The sequence below is a fragment of the Pholcus phalangioides genome, unplaced genomic scaffold (genome assembly GCF_987345545.1).
Source record: "Pholcus phalangioides strain wild (caught in Gottingen) unplaced genomic scaffold, Ppha-v1.0 ptg000011l_1, whole genome shotgun sequence".
Lineage (NCBI taxonomy): Eukaryota > Metazoa > Arthropoda > Arachnida > Araneae > Pholcidae > Pholcus > Pholcus phalangioides.
In genome coordinates, this window is record NW_028301604.1 from 13,544,291 (window position 1) to 13,567,034 (window position 22,744).

General features: G+C 30.5%; 1 protein-coding gene across 1 annotated transcript in view; it reads right to left on the bottom strand.

Annotated features, from left to right (window-relative positions):
• Positions 1-22,433, bottom strand: part of LOC149080082 (glycine receptor subunit alpha-2-like) — a 55,046-nt gene extending 32,613 nt beyond the window's left edge. Inside the window, exon 1 of the mRNA XM_089239056.1 lies at positions 22,241-22,433. Within this exon, the coding sequence (XP_089095182.1) occupies positions 22,241-22,317 (77 nt within the window). The 5' untranslated portion in view covers positions 22,318-22,433. The remainder of the gene's footprint in view (positions 1-22,240) is intronic.
• Between the last annotated feature and the right edge of the window lie 311 nt (positions 22,434-22,744).

The window sequence follows — 22,744 nt, forward strand, 5'->3', positions numbered from 1 at the left end:
TTTTAAAAGGGAACTTTTGCAGTCTTGGCCGAAAATTTTTTTTTTTCGTTTTTGATTTGATCAAGGTAGATACATCGTTTGGTGTTATACCGGGACTTCTGTCATTCACATCCATGTTGTGCATATTGGATGAGTACCTTAATGTTCTTAAAACAGCATCTAACGTACCTGGGAAATTCACTGTCATAAACAGAACCTATCACGTGAATGGTCTCACTAATCCTATATTATACCCTATATCCTTCACTGCATCACACTAATTACAAGAAAAAATGCTTGAGTGCTTGAGCGATGCTTCGTATGGCAAAAGCATGCCAAAAGAACAAAAATTAGAAATAGAAATTTCCACGTTCCATGTCATTTCAAGTGCACGTGCTATTTGAACCTACATTAATTGAATTATGAAAAATAAATTCGTTTGAGAAACACCAAAATAAATTTAAGATTGCCCACTGAACCAATGACGGTCAGAAAAACAATTATGGCAAGCAAAATGGATGCCATTGGGAAAACTATGAAATACATCCGAGAAGAGCATCTTCCCTTTTGGCAAGAAATCCAAACCTATAAACGAGGATCTTCAAGTGACCCCCAAGTAGAGGACTAAATTTAATTTTTTAACTTTTTTTTTTATTATTGATTTTTTTAAAAATCTGATTTCTACCGAAAGTTAATAACTTTTGAAAAAAAATATTTTGAGTTTAATAGCAATTTTTAGCAAAATTAATTCTTGCCAAAGTCAATAATAGCAATAAATTTTGGCATTCGTCAATAGGTTCATTTTTTACTGCGAAAAACATTAGACGTAACCCTGACCCTAATTTGAGAACTGTTTATAAATCATTGGTAATTTTCTTCTCCCTTAAAATTTTAAAATTGTCAGAAGTCCCTTTTTAAAATAAAGCGGTTTATATGTAATTGTAAATTTCGTTTTCGCGAATTAATTGAATTACTTTCCGGACAAAATTCGATGAAAAGTTTGAACAAATTTTCATAAAAAAAACATTTTTCCCCTTCGTGAAACGAACTGAACAAGATTACTGTTATTGAAACTCAAACATTAGAATTACAGATTCATAGATAAATGAAATCAATTTAAAGTTGCTTCAACCTACGTCTAAAATGCTGTTTCGAAAAATCATTCAACTGCCACATGTTGCCGGAAAAGAAGACAAAAAAAACTATCTACGCCTTTTAGAAAACTTGTTTTACGTTTTAGGTTTTTGCGATTTTTTCTGCATGAATAAATACAATTCATTCAAAGCGGGAAAGAAGATCAAAGTAAATATTTCGCTTTGAGCGGGTAATCAATTTGATACTTGATTTTCTATATCGGTTCAGAAAAAAAGATTCATTGTTCAACGAGGAATTTTAGAAATCGGCTAGATTAATAGAATTTTGAGTTTTGCTTTATTACCAGCATGTCTCATAACCAATCATTTCACTGTAAACATTTATATTGCACCGCATACTAATGTATTTGAATTGTTAGAGTATCGTATTAATATTTGCAAAATTAAGCAATGCTATAGTATCGTAAGAACCACTCATTTAATTTATCAAATATATATTCGTCAAAGACAATAATTCTCGGGTAAGAAAACTTGCATTTATATCATCTTATACTCAAAATAGTTTTTTTTTATTTTTATTCGAAAATGTTTTTATGAATAAATATTTCTATATGATACAAGTTATATGTTATATATTTTATGTAAATTATGGTCGATGTCCGAAGACTAACGTAGTGGCCGGCCACTACGCACAGTTCTTAGACCTCGGACTTGGACCGTAACATAAACATGTATTGTGAAATAGTAAAACTGTTACAATATTCCATGTTACATGATGTTCTATTTCTTTGCACGCTAATAATCGTGTAAAGAATTTTTTTCCTGCTAATTTATGGGCATCAGAGTATTTCTGGAGGATTGTTTCAAGTTTCCAGATATAATCAACTATTTTTATTAATAAAATTCAAACTAAATAAAATATCAACTATTTATATTATATAATCAACTATATTTAGGAATAAGGACGAGGTGCATGTGTGGTTTAGTAGTAGATATAATCAACTATTATAATACATATCGACGACCCAGTTGAAAAAGGCACCAAATCAAAATTTTATGTTTGTGATACCTTCATTTTAAAGATTAACTTCATATGGAACTGAATGGGAATCAACTCAGATTTAACTGCTGTAGCGAAAGTATAAGCAAAGTTGGGAGTTGTTTTTTTTTTTTTTTTTTGCAATATGTAGAGGCATTTTCCACCGTTCTCATGGCAGCATAACTCAAAAATTCAATTTTCTGAGTTGATGCAATATATGATATCCTACATAAGATTATCACATCCTTTTTATTCATCATCAGTTATCGCATATAATTAATAATTATAATAATAATTATTAATTGGATTATTAATTTATTAATATTAATAATTATTATTGTTGGATGCGATAATTTATTAGTTATAATTAGCACGTATCTCTAACTATTTTCAATTATTTATCATTCCGTATTCGAGAAGCGTCGAGTAAAAACGAATGTCAAGTAAATTTTCATTTTAAATATATAAGGTAACATTAATTCACATTTGCACTAATGTATACTTGATTTTAACGTGTAAAGCCATAAAAGCTTTAATAATAATTAATAATGACCTAATAATAATTTATAATAACCTGATAACAATTTATAATAACCTGATAATAATTAATAATAACCTGATAATAATTAATAATAACCCAATAATTTAAAATAATCCATATAAAAAATTTTCACATGATTTTGTGAATGAAGTAAGGACATAATTAGAATTGAGAGACCCTGTAGAAATGAATGCTGAGATATTAGATCTGTAAAAGATAAATGACATACACATATCGTAGACAGCGGAGATACACCTTAATTCATAATTCATCGTGTTCAAATTCAGTTATCTATTTTTGCGCCGACGTTAAAAGCCTTACTGCTGAAAGTTCACTCCCGATTGAGTAATGTGTAAATGTTTGGTATGGATTTAGGCACTCACAAACCAAGAGGGATAAAAGAAAAAAAAAGTATATCTTTCACACTTCACTCCCAAAGAAGCCCCTTGAGAATTTGGTGAGTATAAAAAAATGTCACATATAAACATACTCACATCTCATATATCTCATATATATTTCATTATTTTATATGAGAGATATTGTGGTTTCAGATCGAAATGCTTTCAAGCACAACCTCGAAAAAAGGATAAATATATCATCTTATTTATCAATGAAACGCCATGTCTCAAACATTCATTAATGGGGTTTATATTCGCGGTATAATATCTGAATTCAATCATTTGTCGAGGTTTTTCGGTCCTGAAGGTATTGAGTGGAAAAATCTTTTTAGGGGCATTATTTAGTAAATAAATGAGCTTTTTTTTTTGAATAAACACAATATGAATAATGAAGCAGCAAGATTAATTAATTTTTAGCAAATGCATTGACGCATTATGTGAACGAGATGGCTTTTAAGGTATGCTCTATTTATTTTAGGAAAACTTCAGTTTTTTTTATAGTTTTTTTTTTGCGATTCTGTGAAAAAAAAAATTTATAAAGAGAATAAACGCTCCCATTTCATTTTTACTCTCTTTACAAATACGCATAATATTGTAAACATGATCACTCTTATTACTATCGAAACTGTAGATTTAATTCAATTTCAGTTACCATAAAAATATCGCATTTTAAATTAAAATTTACACGTCGTGAAACATTTTGAACTGCTTTCGCGTAAACAATATTTCACATAGGATTACTGTAGTGGTGCACGTTTTGAAAGTACGTCGTATAATTTCAAACTCTATCGCAAATATTTGAGATTACAGTTCCGAATTATTAAAAATTGGTCAAGATATGACTTTGACGCTATCTAATACCCACATAGGCAACAGTAGCAAATAATCAATGCAACCTAGTAAGAAATTAATTAATAGGATGAATCTCTACACTATCATTACGCACATCCGATCTATAATAGAGATACGTTATTACCCAGTTCTCGCGCATACATAACTAATGTTTTCTTATGTATGTGATCTTTATTAAATAAGAGAAGACCTCTTTATTAAGATCTTTTCATTAAATAAGAGAAGTGTAGTTGACTCAACTATTATAAACCTGAAATCATGTATTTTCATATACTGTCATATGCAATTTTCTAGACTCATTAACATCATATCAAAAACAAAATATTATTTCATACTATCTTGTTTGTTGGATTGCTATATTAAATTGATTCACTTAACAAACGAATATGTTGCAACATCTATAAACACGTATTGTATTCGTAATACAGTATATTCCCTCTCGCATATTTTGAAACTTATATAAAGTTATCGATATCAGTGAAAATAGACAGAGAACAGTACATAATTTATAATTAGTAATATATGCGGTGTATAGATAACAGGACGTATGGTATTCTACTGGCAAACCCTCGGTTCTAGAGGCATAATTTTCCAGTTAGAAAGAGTATCCAAATGACGTGTAGTACTCAAATATGTCATTCATGTTGCAAGGAGCTGTATAGTTATTAAAGTAAAAATGTTAACATTTTATACGGATACTCTTTGTTGAAAACAAAACTAGAAAGTTGTTGCACTGTCTCTTCTGATCCCAGCAAAAATTCCACGTTTCTAAGTGCAATATTCACTGAGATATACGAATTTGAAAAATTTGAGGGAAGTTGCGAAAAAAGAAGGGGTTAAATGTGGGTTTTTTTGAAAAAAAAGTATTTTTTTCAACTTTCCTCTGTTTTTCGAATCCAAAAATCTCAGTGAAATATTTTCACTTAGAAACGTGGAATTTTTTTTGTTGACATGAGGAGAGACGGGGCAACACCTTTCTAATTTGGTTTTTGAGCAAAAGTTGTCCGTATAAAAAGTCAGCATTTTTATTTTAATAACTATTACAGCCCTTGCATAACACATCTGAATATTACACGTAATCTGGATACTTTTTCCTAATTGGAAGTATGCCTCTAGAATCCACAGTTCACCAGTAAAATACCATACGCCCTGTTACCTATACTCCCTGTATATGCTACTGCCAAAGCCCGAAGTCGGCCAGTTTGCGAATTGGCCAATTTTATTATAAATTAACCCTGCCGATGTTTAAATTTCAGACTTTGGCCAGCCAGTTCGCATAGTTAACTTTAACTAACTTCACTAATAGTTAGAAAAACTGGTGGCAGATGGCAGCACTACACATAACAAGCATTACACAGAAACAAACTTCACGTCAGGTTTCACTACACGTACACGCACATTCCAACATGTACCAATTCGTTAGAGGTTCCGCAGAGGAATATGAACGAGTTGCATGTCTGGTTTAGTAGTAGTAGTAGCCAGTTCGCAACATGACTGGAGATCCCTCGCAAAAGTCCGAAAAGAAAAGGCATGATTCGGTGGGTCATGACCACTTCACTAGCAACTATGGTTTAATAACTGACTTCAATATATTAAAGATAAACTAGAACAGATTCAGCGAGTGGTCCTTAAAATCGTGCCGAAATGCTACAAGTTGGTATCTAACCACGCAATTCAAATGATATCAAGATGTATTCCTTTGTACTTGAAAGCACATGTTGAAAAGAAAATATTCGATCTGAAAGTACTGAGAAGAAATATTACCATTGGTCAATTACAGATTGAAGTGGATAACAGAGAGATAGGAGACTTCTCCAACCTTTGGGAGAGAAGGATACTCTCCTAGGATAAGAAAGGACCTGATAGAAAAAGGTGATCCATATATACCGATGGATCAAAGACGGATGCTGGCATAGGATCAGCATGTACAAATATGCAATCTTAATGGAGAATACTTGAGACATACCGAAGAACTAAAATTAAGCGACAACGCCACAGTTTATATGGCAGAACTGACTGCAAAAATGTATGCTATCAACAAAGTGAAAACAATGAACATTTTGGAAAAGGACTTATACAGGATGCAAGTGTTAATTTGGCCTTTATCTCATCAATCGTCCGTCGTAGAGGTATGATTCTAGTTTTAGAAATGCTCTCAAAAGGCGTTGAAAAACTACCGTGTACCAGTTTTCAGAATGAGAATACAGTGTGTCAAAAAAAAAATAATATCTAAATTTTTATACAGTCCCCTTGTTCTCCAACCCCAATTAGAAAGTTGTTTCTTGTCTTTTTTGAGCCCAATAATGAAATCCCATGTTTTTAACTGCAATATTCACGGAGATATTTTAATTCAAATATCGGAAAAAATTGTGGAATAACAGCAAAAACTAACGGACAACGTTCCTTTTTCTCATTTATGCTGTTCTTTCTCAACTTTTCACCGATTTTCTAATTTGAATATCTCGGCGAATATTGCAGTTAAAAACATGGGATCTCTTTTGTAGATTGCGTAGAAAGAGTTGAAAACCTCATTAGAGAAATTGTTAGAATATTAATGAATTTAACCGTTTAGAATGCTCCGTAGAAAACATTAGCGTTAAATGAGGACACGAGATATAGAGGAATAACTTTCCAATCGGAAGTTAGAGGACAAGGAGACCGTATAAAAATTTCGTTTTTTTTTTTTTTTTTTGTGACACACTATATTTTTCACTCTCAAAACTGGTACAGGGTAATTTTTGAACGCGTTTTTAGCAATTTTTAAATTGAAACTATACCTCTATGACGGACCGTTGATAAGATAAAGGCCTCATTAGCACTTACAGTACACCCTGTATATAGCCATGTATCGCGTGTTAGCGATGAAAAAAGTGGACTTGGAGCCTACCAGACCGTCTTACATCAGCACTTCTAACATTGCCAAATATCTACAGCCACTTCACGAATTGGCTGTCCGAAGTCCGAATCATTTCTGCAAATCGGAATTTGGCCAAAACCCTCGGCCATTTCACGAATTGGTCGCATTTCGAGCTTTGGCAGTAACGTATATAATTAAACTGCACGAATATTAATCTCATACAAGAGCTTCATTTATTCTACGAATGATTACCTTGGAAAAGCTCTTAATTGATATTAAACGTGATCAAATGATTCCATATCTACAAATTTAATTCTGGAAAAGGTATATATATGAAAGCTTACCTTAAAATAAAAAAAAGCAATAGATACATACAAGAAATCTTGTCGTGATTTCTAAATTTTCCGAAACTTCCACCCCGATACACACACGCATATCATTATACCAAACTCAAACTCTTGCTAGTCTCGTGGGTTACTATCATTTATAAAATTCGCAGTTATACATTTTAAAGCATAACATCTGTTGTATTTCCCAATGTTCAGTTTCTTATTTTGTAGTGAGAAGGCGTGTATTTGGTTCAGGAGGAAAAATAGCATTTCAGCGGAATGAGGTGCAGAAAAAGAAAGCATGAATCTCAAATATTTTCTTTGCAGCGTCTGAGGAAACAGACTTATAAGCACATTCTTCTATAAAATGTTTCTACAAAATATACTCTCTTGTCATATTCTTTTGAATTAAACCGTTTATCATATTATATTCCCTCGTAACATTTGAACTATTCATTCTTAGAAATAATGGAGTATTATTCATATTCGGATGACTTTGAATAGATTCGTACACGTATAGTTTCACATAGCCATTTATATTCGTAGTAGAAAACTCATTAATTATAGCCCTATTCATACCTAATATAGCGCTTTATCAAGACAGGTAAAATGGGATTCCGTATAAAAATGGAAAGGAGGATCTTCGCTGAGAATTTTTTAAGACTGAATGAACGGAATTCTGAATATCAATGTATTTCCTTCACTTAATTTATTATATTATTGTGATGTTAAGCGTTCTGTTCACAATCCGTGTAAAATATGGTTGCATCATATATTATTGGACTTGAAAAGTTTATTAAGCTCAATTTATTCAATTCCCGTACTCATCCATTTAAGGTGTCTATCTTTTAACATGGTGTAAAACTTTCTTATGTAGAAATATTATTAAAAATATCATTTACATACATATCCATTGATTTATTTCAAATTTTAACCACATATATATTGTGTATGCTATCCTATGTCAGTACAAAATTTTACATATCTCCAATACTTACTTTTTACAAATTTTCAAAAAAAAAAAGCGTTAACAGATTGCACGCATGATAAAATTGCATTAAATCAATGTAATTGAATAAAAAAATGATTCAAAATGATGGAAACTGTCTAGTTCATAAAATTATGAAAAATATTGAGATTTTATCGACTCAATCTTATTCAAAATTTAATTTTTAATTTTTAAAATTAAACTTTTTTAATTTATAACCAAAATATTGGTCGTCATTTTATGAACTGAACAGTTTCCTTTATTTTGATTAATTTTTATTCAATTTCGTTGAGATTTCATGTTATTTTATCATGTGCGCAAGCTATTTTTAATGCGTTTTTTTGAAAATGTGTAAAAAAATAAATATTCAAGATGAGAATTTGGTGAGTATAAAAAAATGCCACATATAAACATACTCACATCTCATATATATTTCATTATTTTATATGAGAGATATTCATATCAGATCGAAATGCTTTCAAGCACAACCTGTAAAATTTTGTAATGACAAAGGATAACATATACAATCAAATATATGTGGTAAACATTTTAAATAGATCAATTGATGTATATGTAAATAATGTTTTTAATATAATATTTTTACATGAGAAAGTTTATTCACCATTTCATCGATTCTCAACCGGTGCTCCGCTGAGCTCTTGGGTCTCTTTGTGCACTGTCCAAGGGCTCCGCGGCCGCTCGAGAAAAATAAAAAAACAGTAAAATTTAAAAAAGTAATTATAAATATTTTTAAATAGTAAAAATAAATCAGTAACTTTGATGAATAATTAAAAAGTTTGCCTACGGGCTCCACCATAGAATTGTTTTTAGCGTTTTTTTTTAGCGCGAGTCAAAAAAACGTTGAAAACCGCTGCACCATGTTAAACGATAGGAGACATTATAATAAAGATCATGGGGCAAAACATTTTCGTGAGTGTTTATGAGAATCTAAATCTAACCAAGAAATGACCAAACAGGTTTACAACAAAACCCTTACTATAAGAATAAATGTCATTCTATTTCGACTGGTGAGACTCCTAATAGATTTCTTTAGGATAAAAATTTAAAACAGTTTTTCCTCCTACCAGACAAAGTTATTAATTGCTATGATCGGAAAATATACTCTAAGGAAAAAAATATCTCTAAAGTTTTCTTTGTCAACTAATCCAATCTTCTAATGCTCGTCTATACGGATTTGTTCCGATAATATTGCTGCGTACTCTCATCTCTTTCTGATTTCAGCGTTAACTTGAGCATCGATCTATAAAAATTATTGTGAAATTTATATATTCTTTCACATATTTCAACTTTACTTTTAAACGAAATGTTGATTCTAATATTAAATTGGCTTGTAGTCAAAAATACGTGATTGGCCAATATTTTTTGCAGTGATCTGTCTCTGGAAAAATATAATAATCCTTTACCTGATACAAACACAATATGTAAAGAAACCAACGATGAAGCCAAATAAAAAGAAAAAGAACATGAATTTGCCAATACGTTTCGATACACAATGGGTGTTGCCTTCATAGACTATATACCGAGTGCATAGGAAAGCTTCATTATCTTAGAATAACTCGCTAACTGTTGATCCTAGAAACATACTTCCGAGTGAGTCTAGACCTCAGATATGTTATTCATATTGCAAAGGGTTGTATAGTTATTAAAATTTTAAAAAAACTTTATTTGGTCACTCTGTCCTAAAAAGCCCAGTTAGAAAGTTGTTGCTCTGTTTTTCCTGAGGCCTACAGAAACATTTTCATGCATTTAACTGCTATACTCGCTGAAATATTTGAAATAAAAAAAATCGCTGAAAAATAGTAACACATCAATCGACTGACATAAAAAGGTGCAGTTTGCACTAAAATATTTATCACAACCTACAATCTTTTTGATAAACTAAAAAAGTTCAAATTTCCCTCACAGGTGGCGTTGCAAAACGAAAACCTTGACATAACACAAAATCCAACAGAAACAGTGCATAATTAAATGTTTATGACAATTTGCGTTACATAAAACTATCAGATTTCAATATGGGCTTTCTTTTTAGCTCGGACTACATCTGAACGGGTGAAAGAGTATTCATGTTGAAATATGGTAGTTTTATCTAACCCAAATTATCATAAACATTAATTATACACTGTTTATTTTGCATTTTATGTGTTATGCAGGGTTTTTCGTTATGTAGCGGCGCCTATGAGTAAAATTGGAACTTTTTTTAAGCTGTAAGAAAAGCTCTAGGTACTTCACATAATAAGTATTTTGATCCAAACCACACCTTTTTATGTCAATTGATTGATTTGTTATTAATTTTTAAAATGTATAAAAGACTTTTCGTCCACCCTGTATAATAAAAAAAAGAATTTATATCAGATTAATTTCAACAGAAATTGGTCAAATTCATTCATAAGTTACTTTATTTAAGAAAAAAACAAGATATTTATAATACCTCCGCGGGGATAGTAAATTCTAACACAATTGACACGTTAAAAAAGAAATACATGTTGGGGTAAATCGAGAAGCTTTCCATACTTGGAATAAGACAACCATAAATATTTTTCATGGGCATGGTATAATATTTTATCACATATATATAGTTTTTAGTTTCTATAATTGCATTTTTAATTACGTTGCTGTATTTTAGAAATATCTGACATCCATATTTGTTATGGACATCTTTTCCTCAGCCACCTCGTTGAGCATTTTGCCTGTTGTGGCCTTGTATTTGTATTTATCCACTATAAAGTTATTAATTTTTATATTAGCAAAATTATCATTTTATACTAGCAAAATTATCATTTTATACGGGATTTTAACTATGTTGATAATTTTCCATTTAAACTTTAGAATGGAATTTTTATTCCTTCCGGGAACTTCGTGAGCTGCTCCCGGATGCTGCTTATAGCCCGGAACTCCCTTTTTTAAAGAGAATATGAAATGTCATTTACGTCATACATGAATGCTATTGTACACATCTTCTACAAACAGAAATAATTTTTCCGAAAAATTTGCCTGCATTGAGAATTTAACGTATGCCGTTTGTAAAAGTTGTCTTTTATTTAGTATTTATGAGTATATGCTTTGTAATTTCCCATGTTGGATATTTATTCACAAAAGCAAAAATTTACAAATGAAAAGAAAAACGAAACATAAAAATAAAAAAACGATTCAGACGGCATGATTAGAAGTAAACCAAATTCCATTTTGGATATTTTCTATGAACCGAATGAAAGCAAAATCTTTGGAAACAGCATTGAAACTTCCACCTCTTTAAACTGAGAAAACTAGATTTAAGCTCATGGGAAATCATGACTGCGGTTAATGCGTTGAGAAGGATGAAGCAACAAACTCTTTCTCTCTTTACAACGCTTTCCTCTTTTCAAAGCAACGTAATGTATACTTTATACGTGAGTGTGGGCGAAAAGTTATCCAAAGAAATGTTGGTTTCATTTCAAAGTTCTTGTATATTCTTTGAGAAATCTGAGAAATAAAACTATCAAATTATCCTCAAAAGTATCATTACCATTGTTTTCGTTCTTGCTAGTGATATGGGTACTCATTTATCTCATGAATATACGAATATAGTGGACTGGAAAATCTGTACAACAATTTAAAAAAACATAACTTTTTGAGAGCACATTTTATGTGCTATATAACTTGCAAATGAATACGCTTTCAAAAATATTAAACGAGTTAGTACAATGAAATTAAGAGTGCTGTTCATCATACTATTCCATATTATCACCAGTTACATCTTTTCCATTTTTGTTATTATAATAATGATTCACCGGAATGACTACCTACTAATGCCGGTAGAGTTTGTTTTCTTGTTTTTGTTAATATACTTGTCCTCTATGTTCTAGTACAAAATTAAATATTTTCTATAATATTCTAAATTATCCGATACCATAAAAAACAACTTGAATTTACGCATCCATGAACTACAGTAATCTACCACTTATGCGCCCTCCCATTTATACGTCTCTCTCAGTTATAAGATGATTTGATGATTTTCTGCACTCTTGGCCAAAGATATAGGATGGTAATCATATTTATCATTCACTTATACGACCTTCATTTATTTATGCGACTCATTTTTTGACGTAATTTTCAGTTATGGGTCACAAATAATTTTGATTTTTTTTTAGAAAAGCTTTGACAAAAAGTGTGGAAAGATCATCAATGAACAAGCTATTATGGTGAATTACATTTTTTGTGTTTGTCCTCAAGACCATATTCATTCTTTTTTTTCGCAAGACTACATCGTTGTTTATTATTGACTGCATATCAACTAGAGTGGAGTTTCCTTTAGAGGTTCTTTAGCACTCCGTATACATCACGGTGTGATTCTGGTATCTATCATTACTCTGCCTAGTAAAACTTATCAATATCGATAAAACATACTGCTTCACGAGTGCTAAGAATTTCAACTGAAGGGGTTAGTTGAATTGATGTGATGAGAGATTGGCGTTATATAGGGATAAGAAGTTGCAATCAATAACAAGTTATTCAGAAAGGTGGTACATTTTTATTTTCACCAGAGACCGCATTTCGAGTTTCTCTAGTCATTCTAACGTGTATTAGCTTTGCTATGCTTCAAAATGGGTAAATGAAAGCAAATATCAATTTCATTGAAAATTAACAAATAAAAGTTTGATGATAAGTTGTTTACGAGAAATACAGAATATTGGACGGTAATGTACGATTGCAAAAATGAAGAGATCGATGCAGAAAATAATTAATAAAACGCCCACGACGTTTTCAAAAGCTTTAGAAGCACTAAAAATCCTTTATGTTATATAAAACTTCACGAACTGGTGCGACTTTCTTCCAGTTATACGAACTTGAAAAAGCAGCTTCCTGGAATAGAAGGCAACAAAAGCAGTTTTCAATTTAAAGGTATTTTAAAAACTTACAAATTTAACAATGTATCGTTAAATTTGTATTTTAATCCCAGGATGTTTTGCATGTTCATCTAAATTCGAAGAAGAAATGTTATTTTCCTAAATTTTGAAAATAAGGACAATGCCTGTATTTCAATTAAGTACTTTCATATATCCATTTCCATGTTATTCATTTAAGTGAATATTCTTTCTCCATTTTCACTTATACGCCTAGATTACTTTAAATATGTCAGAAAAACTCTAAAGTGAAAACCTAAGCATCATGATTCAACTTATAAGGCAACTATCTTTGTTATCCATGAATTTTTAAGGATTAAATTTCGTGTTTTCAATAAGAGTTCGAAATTTGGACATATTGAAGCAACTCAAATTTATCATTTATTCACGAAACTTTGATACTTTCTAGAAAAACTAAAGTGAAGAGCAACAAATCCCAAATAATATTACCTGATTACAGAAAATAAAATCAGTTATAAATATAATTTCAATGTCAAAAAAGTCGATCTTTTTATATATCAATAGAAAACGTAGTAAAAGTCATTATCCAACTGATTAGTAAAAGCTCTAACGAAAGTAGGGATATAGAGTATACTTTTTGAAGCGAGTTTAGTTAAGGGAAACGTTATTCATAAGGAAAAGTAAAGATTTAAATGTTAGCTAAGCCGAAGCTTCTTCAAACATTCAGCGTTTTATTACGAAGCAACTTTTTGAAAGACATTATAATCCGATCTTCTAAGTTCTCGAACAAATTGGCTTTAGAGATAAATTAGTTTTAGAAGAAATAATTGCCTACATATTCATAGTAATATATTTTGCTATCGCGTTCAGAACATTTTTTCTTGTTTCAAAAAGGAATGAAAAATTGCCGTCATTTCTCTTTTCATTATTTTTCGTAGACACAAAATTTGCGTCAAAATATTAGTTATGGCTAAACTTCAAGTTTTAGTTATATAGTCAAAAGTTGGTGTCATAAATGTCAGGGTTATTCATTGATGACTTTTTCAAAAATCGAAAATTTATACACACATAAAATGTCGCGATAAAATGAAATTGAACTGTATCAAATTTAGTCCAAAAACATTTCATGCAAAACTAAAAAAAGTCAACATAATATCAATAAATTAGTTATCTCAAGTAAAGTAGGCGGTATATGTTATTTCAAATATTCAGTGTGGGGGGAAAAAAACAGCAGCGCTTTTACCGGGTGATTTATTCTATATATACCGGAATTATTTAATAAACAACGAACGCAATTTATGTATTTTCCTTGGTACACTTGATATACACTATGTTTCCAAAAGTCTGTGTCCTTTTTAGAGTTTAGACATTTTTCTCGAATTTCTAGAAAAATACTGGGCGAATCGTTCTGAAATTTCGGTCATATATATATTATACTAGTACCATTTCCAGTGAGAATTCAATCACGAGTATATTTAGGGGACCAACAAAACATTAAATAAGAAAAAATGTTTTGACAACGCTGTATCAGGAAAAAAAAATCATTTACAGTTTTTTCTGATTCAGGGTTGACCAAAACATTTCTTTCTTATTTAATTTTTTGTTGGTCCCCTAAATGCACTCGTGATCAAATTCTCACTGGAAATAGTACTAATATAAGTTATATATGACCAAAATTTCAGAACGATTCGCCAAGTATTTTTCGAGAAATTCGAGAAAAAATGTCCAAACCCCAAAAAGGCACACTCTTAGAAACACAGTGTAATTGATATACAGTAGATTAAATGTTCTTCCTGAAAGGTAAGTATGTCAACGTAAAGTATTTAACACTAGAATTACCGGAATTTCCATCCCTCTCAGAATTACCGAACGGTCAAAGTGACTGCTATTCTAAAAATACACGATACAGCTGTAAATCATGATTTGTTTTTGGATTAAAACTAGTACCATAAGAACTAGGGTTACCTGTCTTGAAATATTGTCGTATGTGGATTTTTAGGGGCAATGAATGAATGCCAGAAATTTGCCACTGGACTTATCCCGTTTCCGAGATCTCTTCCAGCCCAGCTTGGTGGCAATTTTTAGGGGCCCCAACTTCGTGAAGAAATATTATGTTTATATTTTCAAAATTAGCACATTGACCTGGGACTGCGACGGAAAAATACATGGTGAATAATAAAATGTGATTTCCCCTCCTTGGCTTTACCCTCAAGGACACACACACCCTGGCACCTTTGTATCCTATTTTCAACCAAGTAAATTCGTATGGCAAAGAATAGATTATTTCAATGCGTTCTACGACTGTTTAGAAATTAGCCCATCTTTTTCTGAAACACCCTGTATGTTTTCTTACGCCTGAAATGTAACGAAACATGAACGATTCTATACCCTAGTTTTAGAAGAGAAAAAGAATAATTTTATTTTTCCTAAAATAGTGCATTCATGGTGTATTTAAACTCAGGTTAGGCAACGAAATTTTCAACTCTGGTCAAAATGACCACTGGGTAAAAGTAATTTTCAAAAATGAACGGAATGATTTTTCTTTTCTTTTGCGCCAAAAGATTCTTTTCGACGAATTTGAAAAAGTCATGGAGTGAAATTGTCAAATTTTGAAAAATGAAGATGTAGTGAGCGATCAAAGAGTTTAAAAAGCGTTCAGAATGACTGGCTGCTCTTTAATTCTAGTGTTAAATACCTTCTGAGACGATCTCTTTGAAAAAATAAATAAAACGTTTCTCCTAAAAAAATTTAATCAGAAATAGCTTATTGCATCCTCAAGAATTCAATTTAACACATACAAGATGAATTTATTGTGTTTTAAAATATATTTTTAAACTCGCGTGATGAAAACATACTTGAATTTTATGAAATAAATGTAATTATATACATATTTTTAATATGGAACCTAATGGAAAGTTCATTTTTGATTAATTTCATTTTCACTTACCTACTACACTTCATTCAGTGTTCCTACCATACGCTAAAATTTTTATTATCTCAAAATCTTATAAAACACATTCATTTTGAGTACCCATTAAATATCAACAGATAAAAGAAAATTTATAAAATAAATAGATAATGTTTTTACTTCACCTTCGTTGTTTTTTTGTTTGCTCTTGGAGGAAAAAAAATCTCTCGATTAGATTACTTCCATTTAATAGTGTGCCGAAAATCATCAAATATTTGTGAAAATTCATATCTATGTATTTAAGTCTTCAATTTTATTAAAACATTTCAAAAAACGTGAAATAAAACGTGAAAACCTTAAAGCATCTAAAATTTAAATGTTTTAACTTCATTCGCATACTCATTGTCGATTAAGTTCTGTGTGTGTGTGTGTGGTGAATAGTTTTTTTGCATTCTCTTTCTGGGCCGAAAATACTGTAAAATATGTCAAATGAGAATAACAAAAAAGTTTTTGTTATCGATGATTGAATTGTTTAGTTATAAGTACACACACACACACATATATATATATATACATATATAGATAGGTACATATATACGTGCGTATATAGATATGCACACACAGCTTTCAGATTGCTGAAAATACCGTGATACTACGGTGATATAATAAACATTCATGAGTATGTTTGAATGCAAGATCCGAATGATGAATAATTTATAAATTGAAACAACTGTGTAATGCAAATTTGTATGGTGATTAAGATCGCTAATCAAAACTCGCAGGTGCATCGGTTGCAGTAACCAGTAAAAATTAAAAAAAAAACAATATTCATTTTTATTATTGAAAACAACCTTCTTTTCGAGCAGAAGCTACTTCCCATTTGAGAGTTATGTGTTTAAGATCATATATTTAGTAAAAGAAATCGAATTTCTGAATACGGCATTTTTGACGCTTTGCCAAATTAAGGTAACAATTCACAACGAACGGTGAGCATGCTTTAGGATTATCATAAAGTACTTTAGAAACTTGGAACATGTTTTACCGAAGTTATTTTATGTTGCAACATTTTATACATTATTTAGACGAAAGGAAGGAACAAAATTATTTGAAAGTTCTTTCTTTTGGAAAGAAATCTCGATAAACTCAATATTTCATGTCTTGCATTAGAACATCACACGTGAGTGGCATTTGTACACGTGAAAACTCTCGTAGTTTATTTACTTCACTATTTCCACGTGTACATAACAAAATATGTTCTACTCATACTATTCCCTTTTGATACGAGACATTTGGTCATGCACTAAATGCTCTTAAGAGCAAAGATAACTTGATGGTAAAGTTCAAACATGCTAAATTAGGAAATAAAGCGATAATGAGAAATTTATCGTTCTTATGAAAATCCATGAAATATGTCAGTATCAGAAAGTTCAAACTCGCATAGAACACAATGGTTATAACTGTTAAAGTTATTTTGTTAATTCGCGAACGAAACATAAAATCTCTGTTCAGATATCATCTATATATTTTAATATATATTGACAAAAAATGAATGAACAAGGATTGTAATAGTGTTTTTGACATACCTGTGCTTCTTATACGTTATTACTTTTATTTTAGAGTTTATGATAGAAGAGAGAAATTCTAATTGGACAGTTAGAGACACAATACAGAGTTAAAGAAGAATTATTATTGATTTTAAAAAGCTGAAATATAAATATATATTTTTTTTTTCTGAAATTAATCTCTTTAATAATGATTAAAATGTACATTAGCTGCTTTCACTATTCAGATAGAATTAAACCAAATTTCTATTTACAAAATTTAATTCATATATAGTTTATGATTAGAATGTCTCTTATGGAATATTTAAAAATGCAAAGAGTTTATGAAGTAAAAATGTATTTTGTTTGATAAAATAAAATATGTACATGATATTTTTTACGAATGTATCGGAAAATTATTTGACTGTTAAAAATATATATATTTTTTTTTAGTTTTCTTGGTGAATTTCACGTGCACACACCGTATAGAAGCTCATTTTCAACTGTCAAAGAAGTAAAACCGTAAGTAAAGGATTTGAAGTTTCGAGACTTTTGAAAATTTCCCATTTCTTCGTAGAAGTTTCGTTTGGCTGAAAGGGTTTCGTTCTTTCCCCCACTCCTATTGCATTCAATTTTTACTTTACGCACTTCAGTCGCTTTCTGTTCTTTAAGCAGAAAATAGAAAATAACGTATTTCGAATGGAATATCATGAGATGGATGAGAAAGCTACTGTAGTCAGTTAGCACTGCAATGATAAAGTGCCGAGCCCAACAATAAACTTTTTTTTTCTCCCTTTTTACATTCTTTTTTAAAGTAGCGTATTAGTTCGAGGTTAATGGACATTTTCAAGAGTTTCATTTTTTACGAACATTTTTCTTTGGATATAACCACGTTAGCGTTAAAGTAGTAGCGAATACATTTTTTATGTCACCGAATATCACCGAGCTCAGCAGTTATGGTCGTGCATATAGGCCATCTACTGCCGTGAAAATGTTTTCTTCTTCTTTTGAATGCACAGTTGCAATCTTATAATGTGGGATGTCGTTTTTATTTATGATCATAGGAGTCATTTCATTTTTTTTCACCTCTCTAAAAAGAAAAAAAAACGTAAATTTCTTCTTGAAAGACGAAAAAAATCATTTTAATCACCTCTTCAGTATTTCTTGCTTGATTTTTCCACTGAAGTAAATATTTTTATTAACATGATTATTCCATCAAATGATACTTAAAAACGTTTCGTTATAATTCTTATAGGGGCTATGTTTTATCGAATCTCTGAAAAATGAAGACCATATTTCTATGGTAAGACCTTGCAAGGCTCTTACTCCACATCGCACAAATTAGAGAAGAAAAATAAAATTAATAAAAATCTATCTTTTAAATACAAATACAATTTAATTCATGTAATAATTTAACTCATGCTGTTTTTTGATAGTCCTTATATCAAACCACATGAACTCTGTTAAAACCAGATATTACTATACTAGATAAACTTTTTTTAATTTTAAATATTTATTACTTAACACATCATATTTTACATATGACAATTTCAGTTCTATATTCCAATAGTTACCCATAAATTTCTGTGGAATGATTAAAAATTTTATCGAAATGAATTAATTGTGTTGATATTCGATGCGCAACTGTTGCTTATCCGTACATAAAGAATATATCCGGAACATAAAGAATATATCCGGAACATAAAGAATATATCCGGAACATAAAGAATATATCCGGAACATAAAGAATATATCCGGAACATAAAGAATATATCCGGAACATAAAGAATACCTTTTGCAAAATATGAAGAACCTAGTATCTATGACACATTAGCAATAAATATTTACATGCTGAAGAAATTATATAAATATAAAGAAGCATATAAAATATTTAGTTAAAATATTTGTATATTAGTTCCAAAAAAAACCATTATAATTCTTTTCTCCAGTTAAACTGTAAATGAAAATTCAGAAATTAAAAGAAATTATGTAAGGCTAAAAGAACATTAAGTAATAATTTAATGATAGTTATTAAATTGAATATAAATAATAACAAATATTATCCATTAGAATGCCATCAAAATAACGTGTTCCTTACATAAATTCGCAAAGTCAGCAATAAAACAATAGCCATTAAATAACAGTTATAATTAAATCAATAATGATCATCATAAATAATAACGACGAAGTAATGTCGCCACATATTATCAATGCTTGAAATTCGATCACGTTTTAAAACATTTCTAACAAGAATTTCAGGCAATGCCTACAAAGCGAACATTAATTAAAATAGACACAGCTATAGACATTAACAACTTTACTCTTATATATATCTTACTCTTACTTATACTTCATTCAAATACAAATACAACGCCACAACAGGCAAAATGCCCGACGAGGTGGCTGCGAAAAAGATGCCCATAGCAAATATGGATGTCATATAATTCAAAAATACAGCAACCAAAACAAACAATAAACAATATATACACATGATACAATGCCCATAAATAATATTATGGTTATCTTATTCTAAGTATGGAATAGCTTCCATTCATGAAATATTATGATACTACTTTTCGAGTCCACGTTCCATATAGCGCTGATTTAACTCAAATCCTTACGTATGTGCAAAGGGTTCTTTAAACGTTCATTACTGCAATCAATTTGGAGAAAAATATTCAGAATCGCCTTTGCACATAAGGTGAGGACATATTCTTTCCATTTTCTATTTTACATTTGCTGGTACGTGTCTGATTAACAACTCTTTGTTTGTTGCAAAGAATGTGGAGCTGCGATTTCACTTATTTTTAAAACATTTTGTTTGCATTCCTTTCTTTTACCTTGAATTTTGCAATCGGAATTTTTTTTTCTTAATCATTAAAAAACTATTTCGAATTGTACTGCTTATATATCATAATATATATATATATATATATATATAAGGCCTTGTATAAGCAGTACAATTCGAAATAGTTTTTTAATGATTTTTCCGGTTTTCTATACGTATCATTAACTATGAAAAAAATTACCAGCTCGAAAAAAAAATCATGTATTTAAGAATAAAAAAATTCTCACAAAAGGGCTTTTTCTTTGCAAGATTATCATTGACGCAGTGAAGTACTATTGACGTTGTTGCAACAAATACAGGCATCCCTCTCTTTACGCGATTAATTGGTTCCACAAAATGATTGCGTAAGACAAAATCACGTAAAGTGAGTACAATTTAACACGAATAAAATAGGGATCAGGTTTTCTTCAGAAGAATAAGAAAAAAAATAATCCCGATTTCCAGCAGAAAAATAATTTTTTAAATAAACTAATAGATCTAGAGTCAATAAATATAGTTATAAATAGATATAGTCAAGTTATAGGCTCAACACGAATAAATTCAATTATAATACTTTTCATTTCTGATCGTAGTGAATGTGGATGTTTTCTAAACTGTTTTTTCCTCTTAATGAAAGCAGGTGACAAGCAGCATTTTCTCCGTCTCTTTATAAAAACTTTAGAAAAGAACTTTAGCTAAGTTAGAGAATTCTGAATATCCCTCACAAACACGACAATCGTAGATTCATTGGGTACGTCTTCTTCAATTAAAATTCTGATGGAGTCGTCGATGTGCTACCAAAAGACGCTCATTAGTGAGATCTGGTGAGATGGATTTGAGCGTTTCTTCCACATGTCTCATCTACATCCACAAATCCATCGGTTTTTGTCATTTTAATTACCTCATACCTTTAATTTGCAAACCCATTTTTAGTGCTAAAATGAAACTACGGACCAAATATTGCGGGTCACAATTTCTAAAATCAATTTTTCAAAATCGCGTTATAGCAAAATTGCGCAAAGCGAAATCTCATAAACCAAAATCCTATAAAGCGAAACCGCGTAAAGGAAAGGATACCTGTAGCTAGTTTTTATGAAGCTGCGATAGAAATATAACGAAAAGAAAAAAAATTAAAATTTTCTGGCCTGGCAAGTCGAGTGGTTAGGGAACTAGCTTCTCACTGTGCAGGTCTGGGTTCGGGCATGGATGTCTACTAACCTAACTAACAAATTCCCCGGACGGATCATGCTGATCCCTTGGGAATACGTGAAGATCACGTTATTAAAAAAAAATAATGCACGCATTTTTCCCGAATAATATTTCAAAATATTCTGACATTTCAGTATACTTGTATTAAAAACGTTTTATTATACGAAATGAATGTTCGCAACTAAACAATAATTGCAATTTTTACGTAGGGCAAAATAGATTTTCTGTGTGTGTGTGAGTGTGTGTGTGACATTTAAATATAAATTATTTATTTCCCTCTACTGTTAAGCATTCGAATGAAGAAAATTACAATTCTATTCCCCCATTTGTTTTCATTTGACACTGGACGTATAAAATAAAATGCCCATTATTTTAGAAAGTTTAAATATTTTACAAGTTTTTTTAAATAATTTACAAAGAAACAGAGGCTTCCAAAAGATTCTTCTGAATACAAATGAAAAATCGTATATATATATTGAAAAATTTGTTATATAATTTCATTTTATGTGCTTGGTGAAATGAGGCTTACGCAAAAAATAAATGTAATTGCGAGTAATTAATCTTCATTAAGCGACAGTTGTTTTGGCACCATCTTAACGAGTTTATTAATAAAAACATCATCAGCGCATCAGAGAGTATATTCGTAATTTATAATACCAGAGAGTACATTCGTTTTGCAAAAAAAAAAAATTGGCATTATCCCATCAGCAAAAAATCATGAATATTTCTTGTGTCCCACACATCTATATAAATTAAAAAAAACTACTAAAAAATTATTAAAATATCAAAATAATTTAGACAAAGTTTCTAACGTACCTGAAATATTCTGTTGAGGAATACACTGCATTTGACAAAGTCATATACGTAATAACGAATGCTAACTTGAAATTCATTGTTGTTATTGTTTTATCTTACTTTAAGATATCTTTCTATATATACTTTATGCTCTGTATAACCTCTTCTAACAATGTCAGCAAGTGTGGTACAACATGTGTACGGAAACGAAATCGTTTGGAAAATGCTTTAAATTCGGCCGGATATTCGCGTGCGCCTGCGCCAAATAATCTCAACGCTTTCGGTTGGGAGCAAGGGATAGGAAAAGATGCGAACCAATGAATTTCATTCGCTGAGACTAAGCATTTTTTTTTTTGTAGCTCTCAAAGTCTTTTCCGTGAGATTTCTGAACGTAAATGCGACTTTTGAAATGTAAAGATGGAATAGGATTTACCGAAAAATTTTTTAGTGAACAAAATATATATACATATATATATATATAGGGGATTCAAAAATAATTCTGATTTTATTTCACATATCTTCATA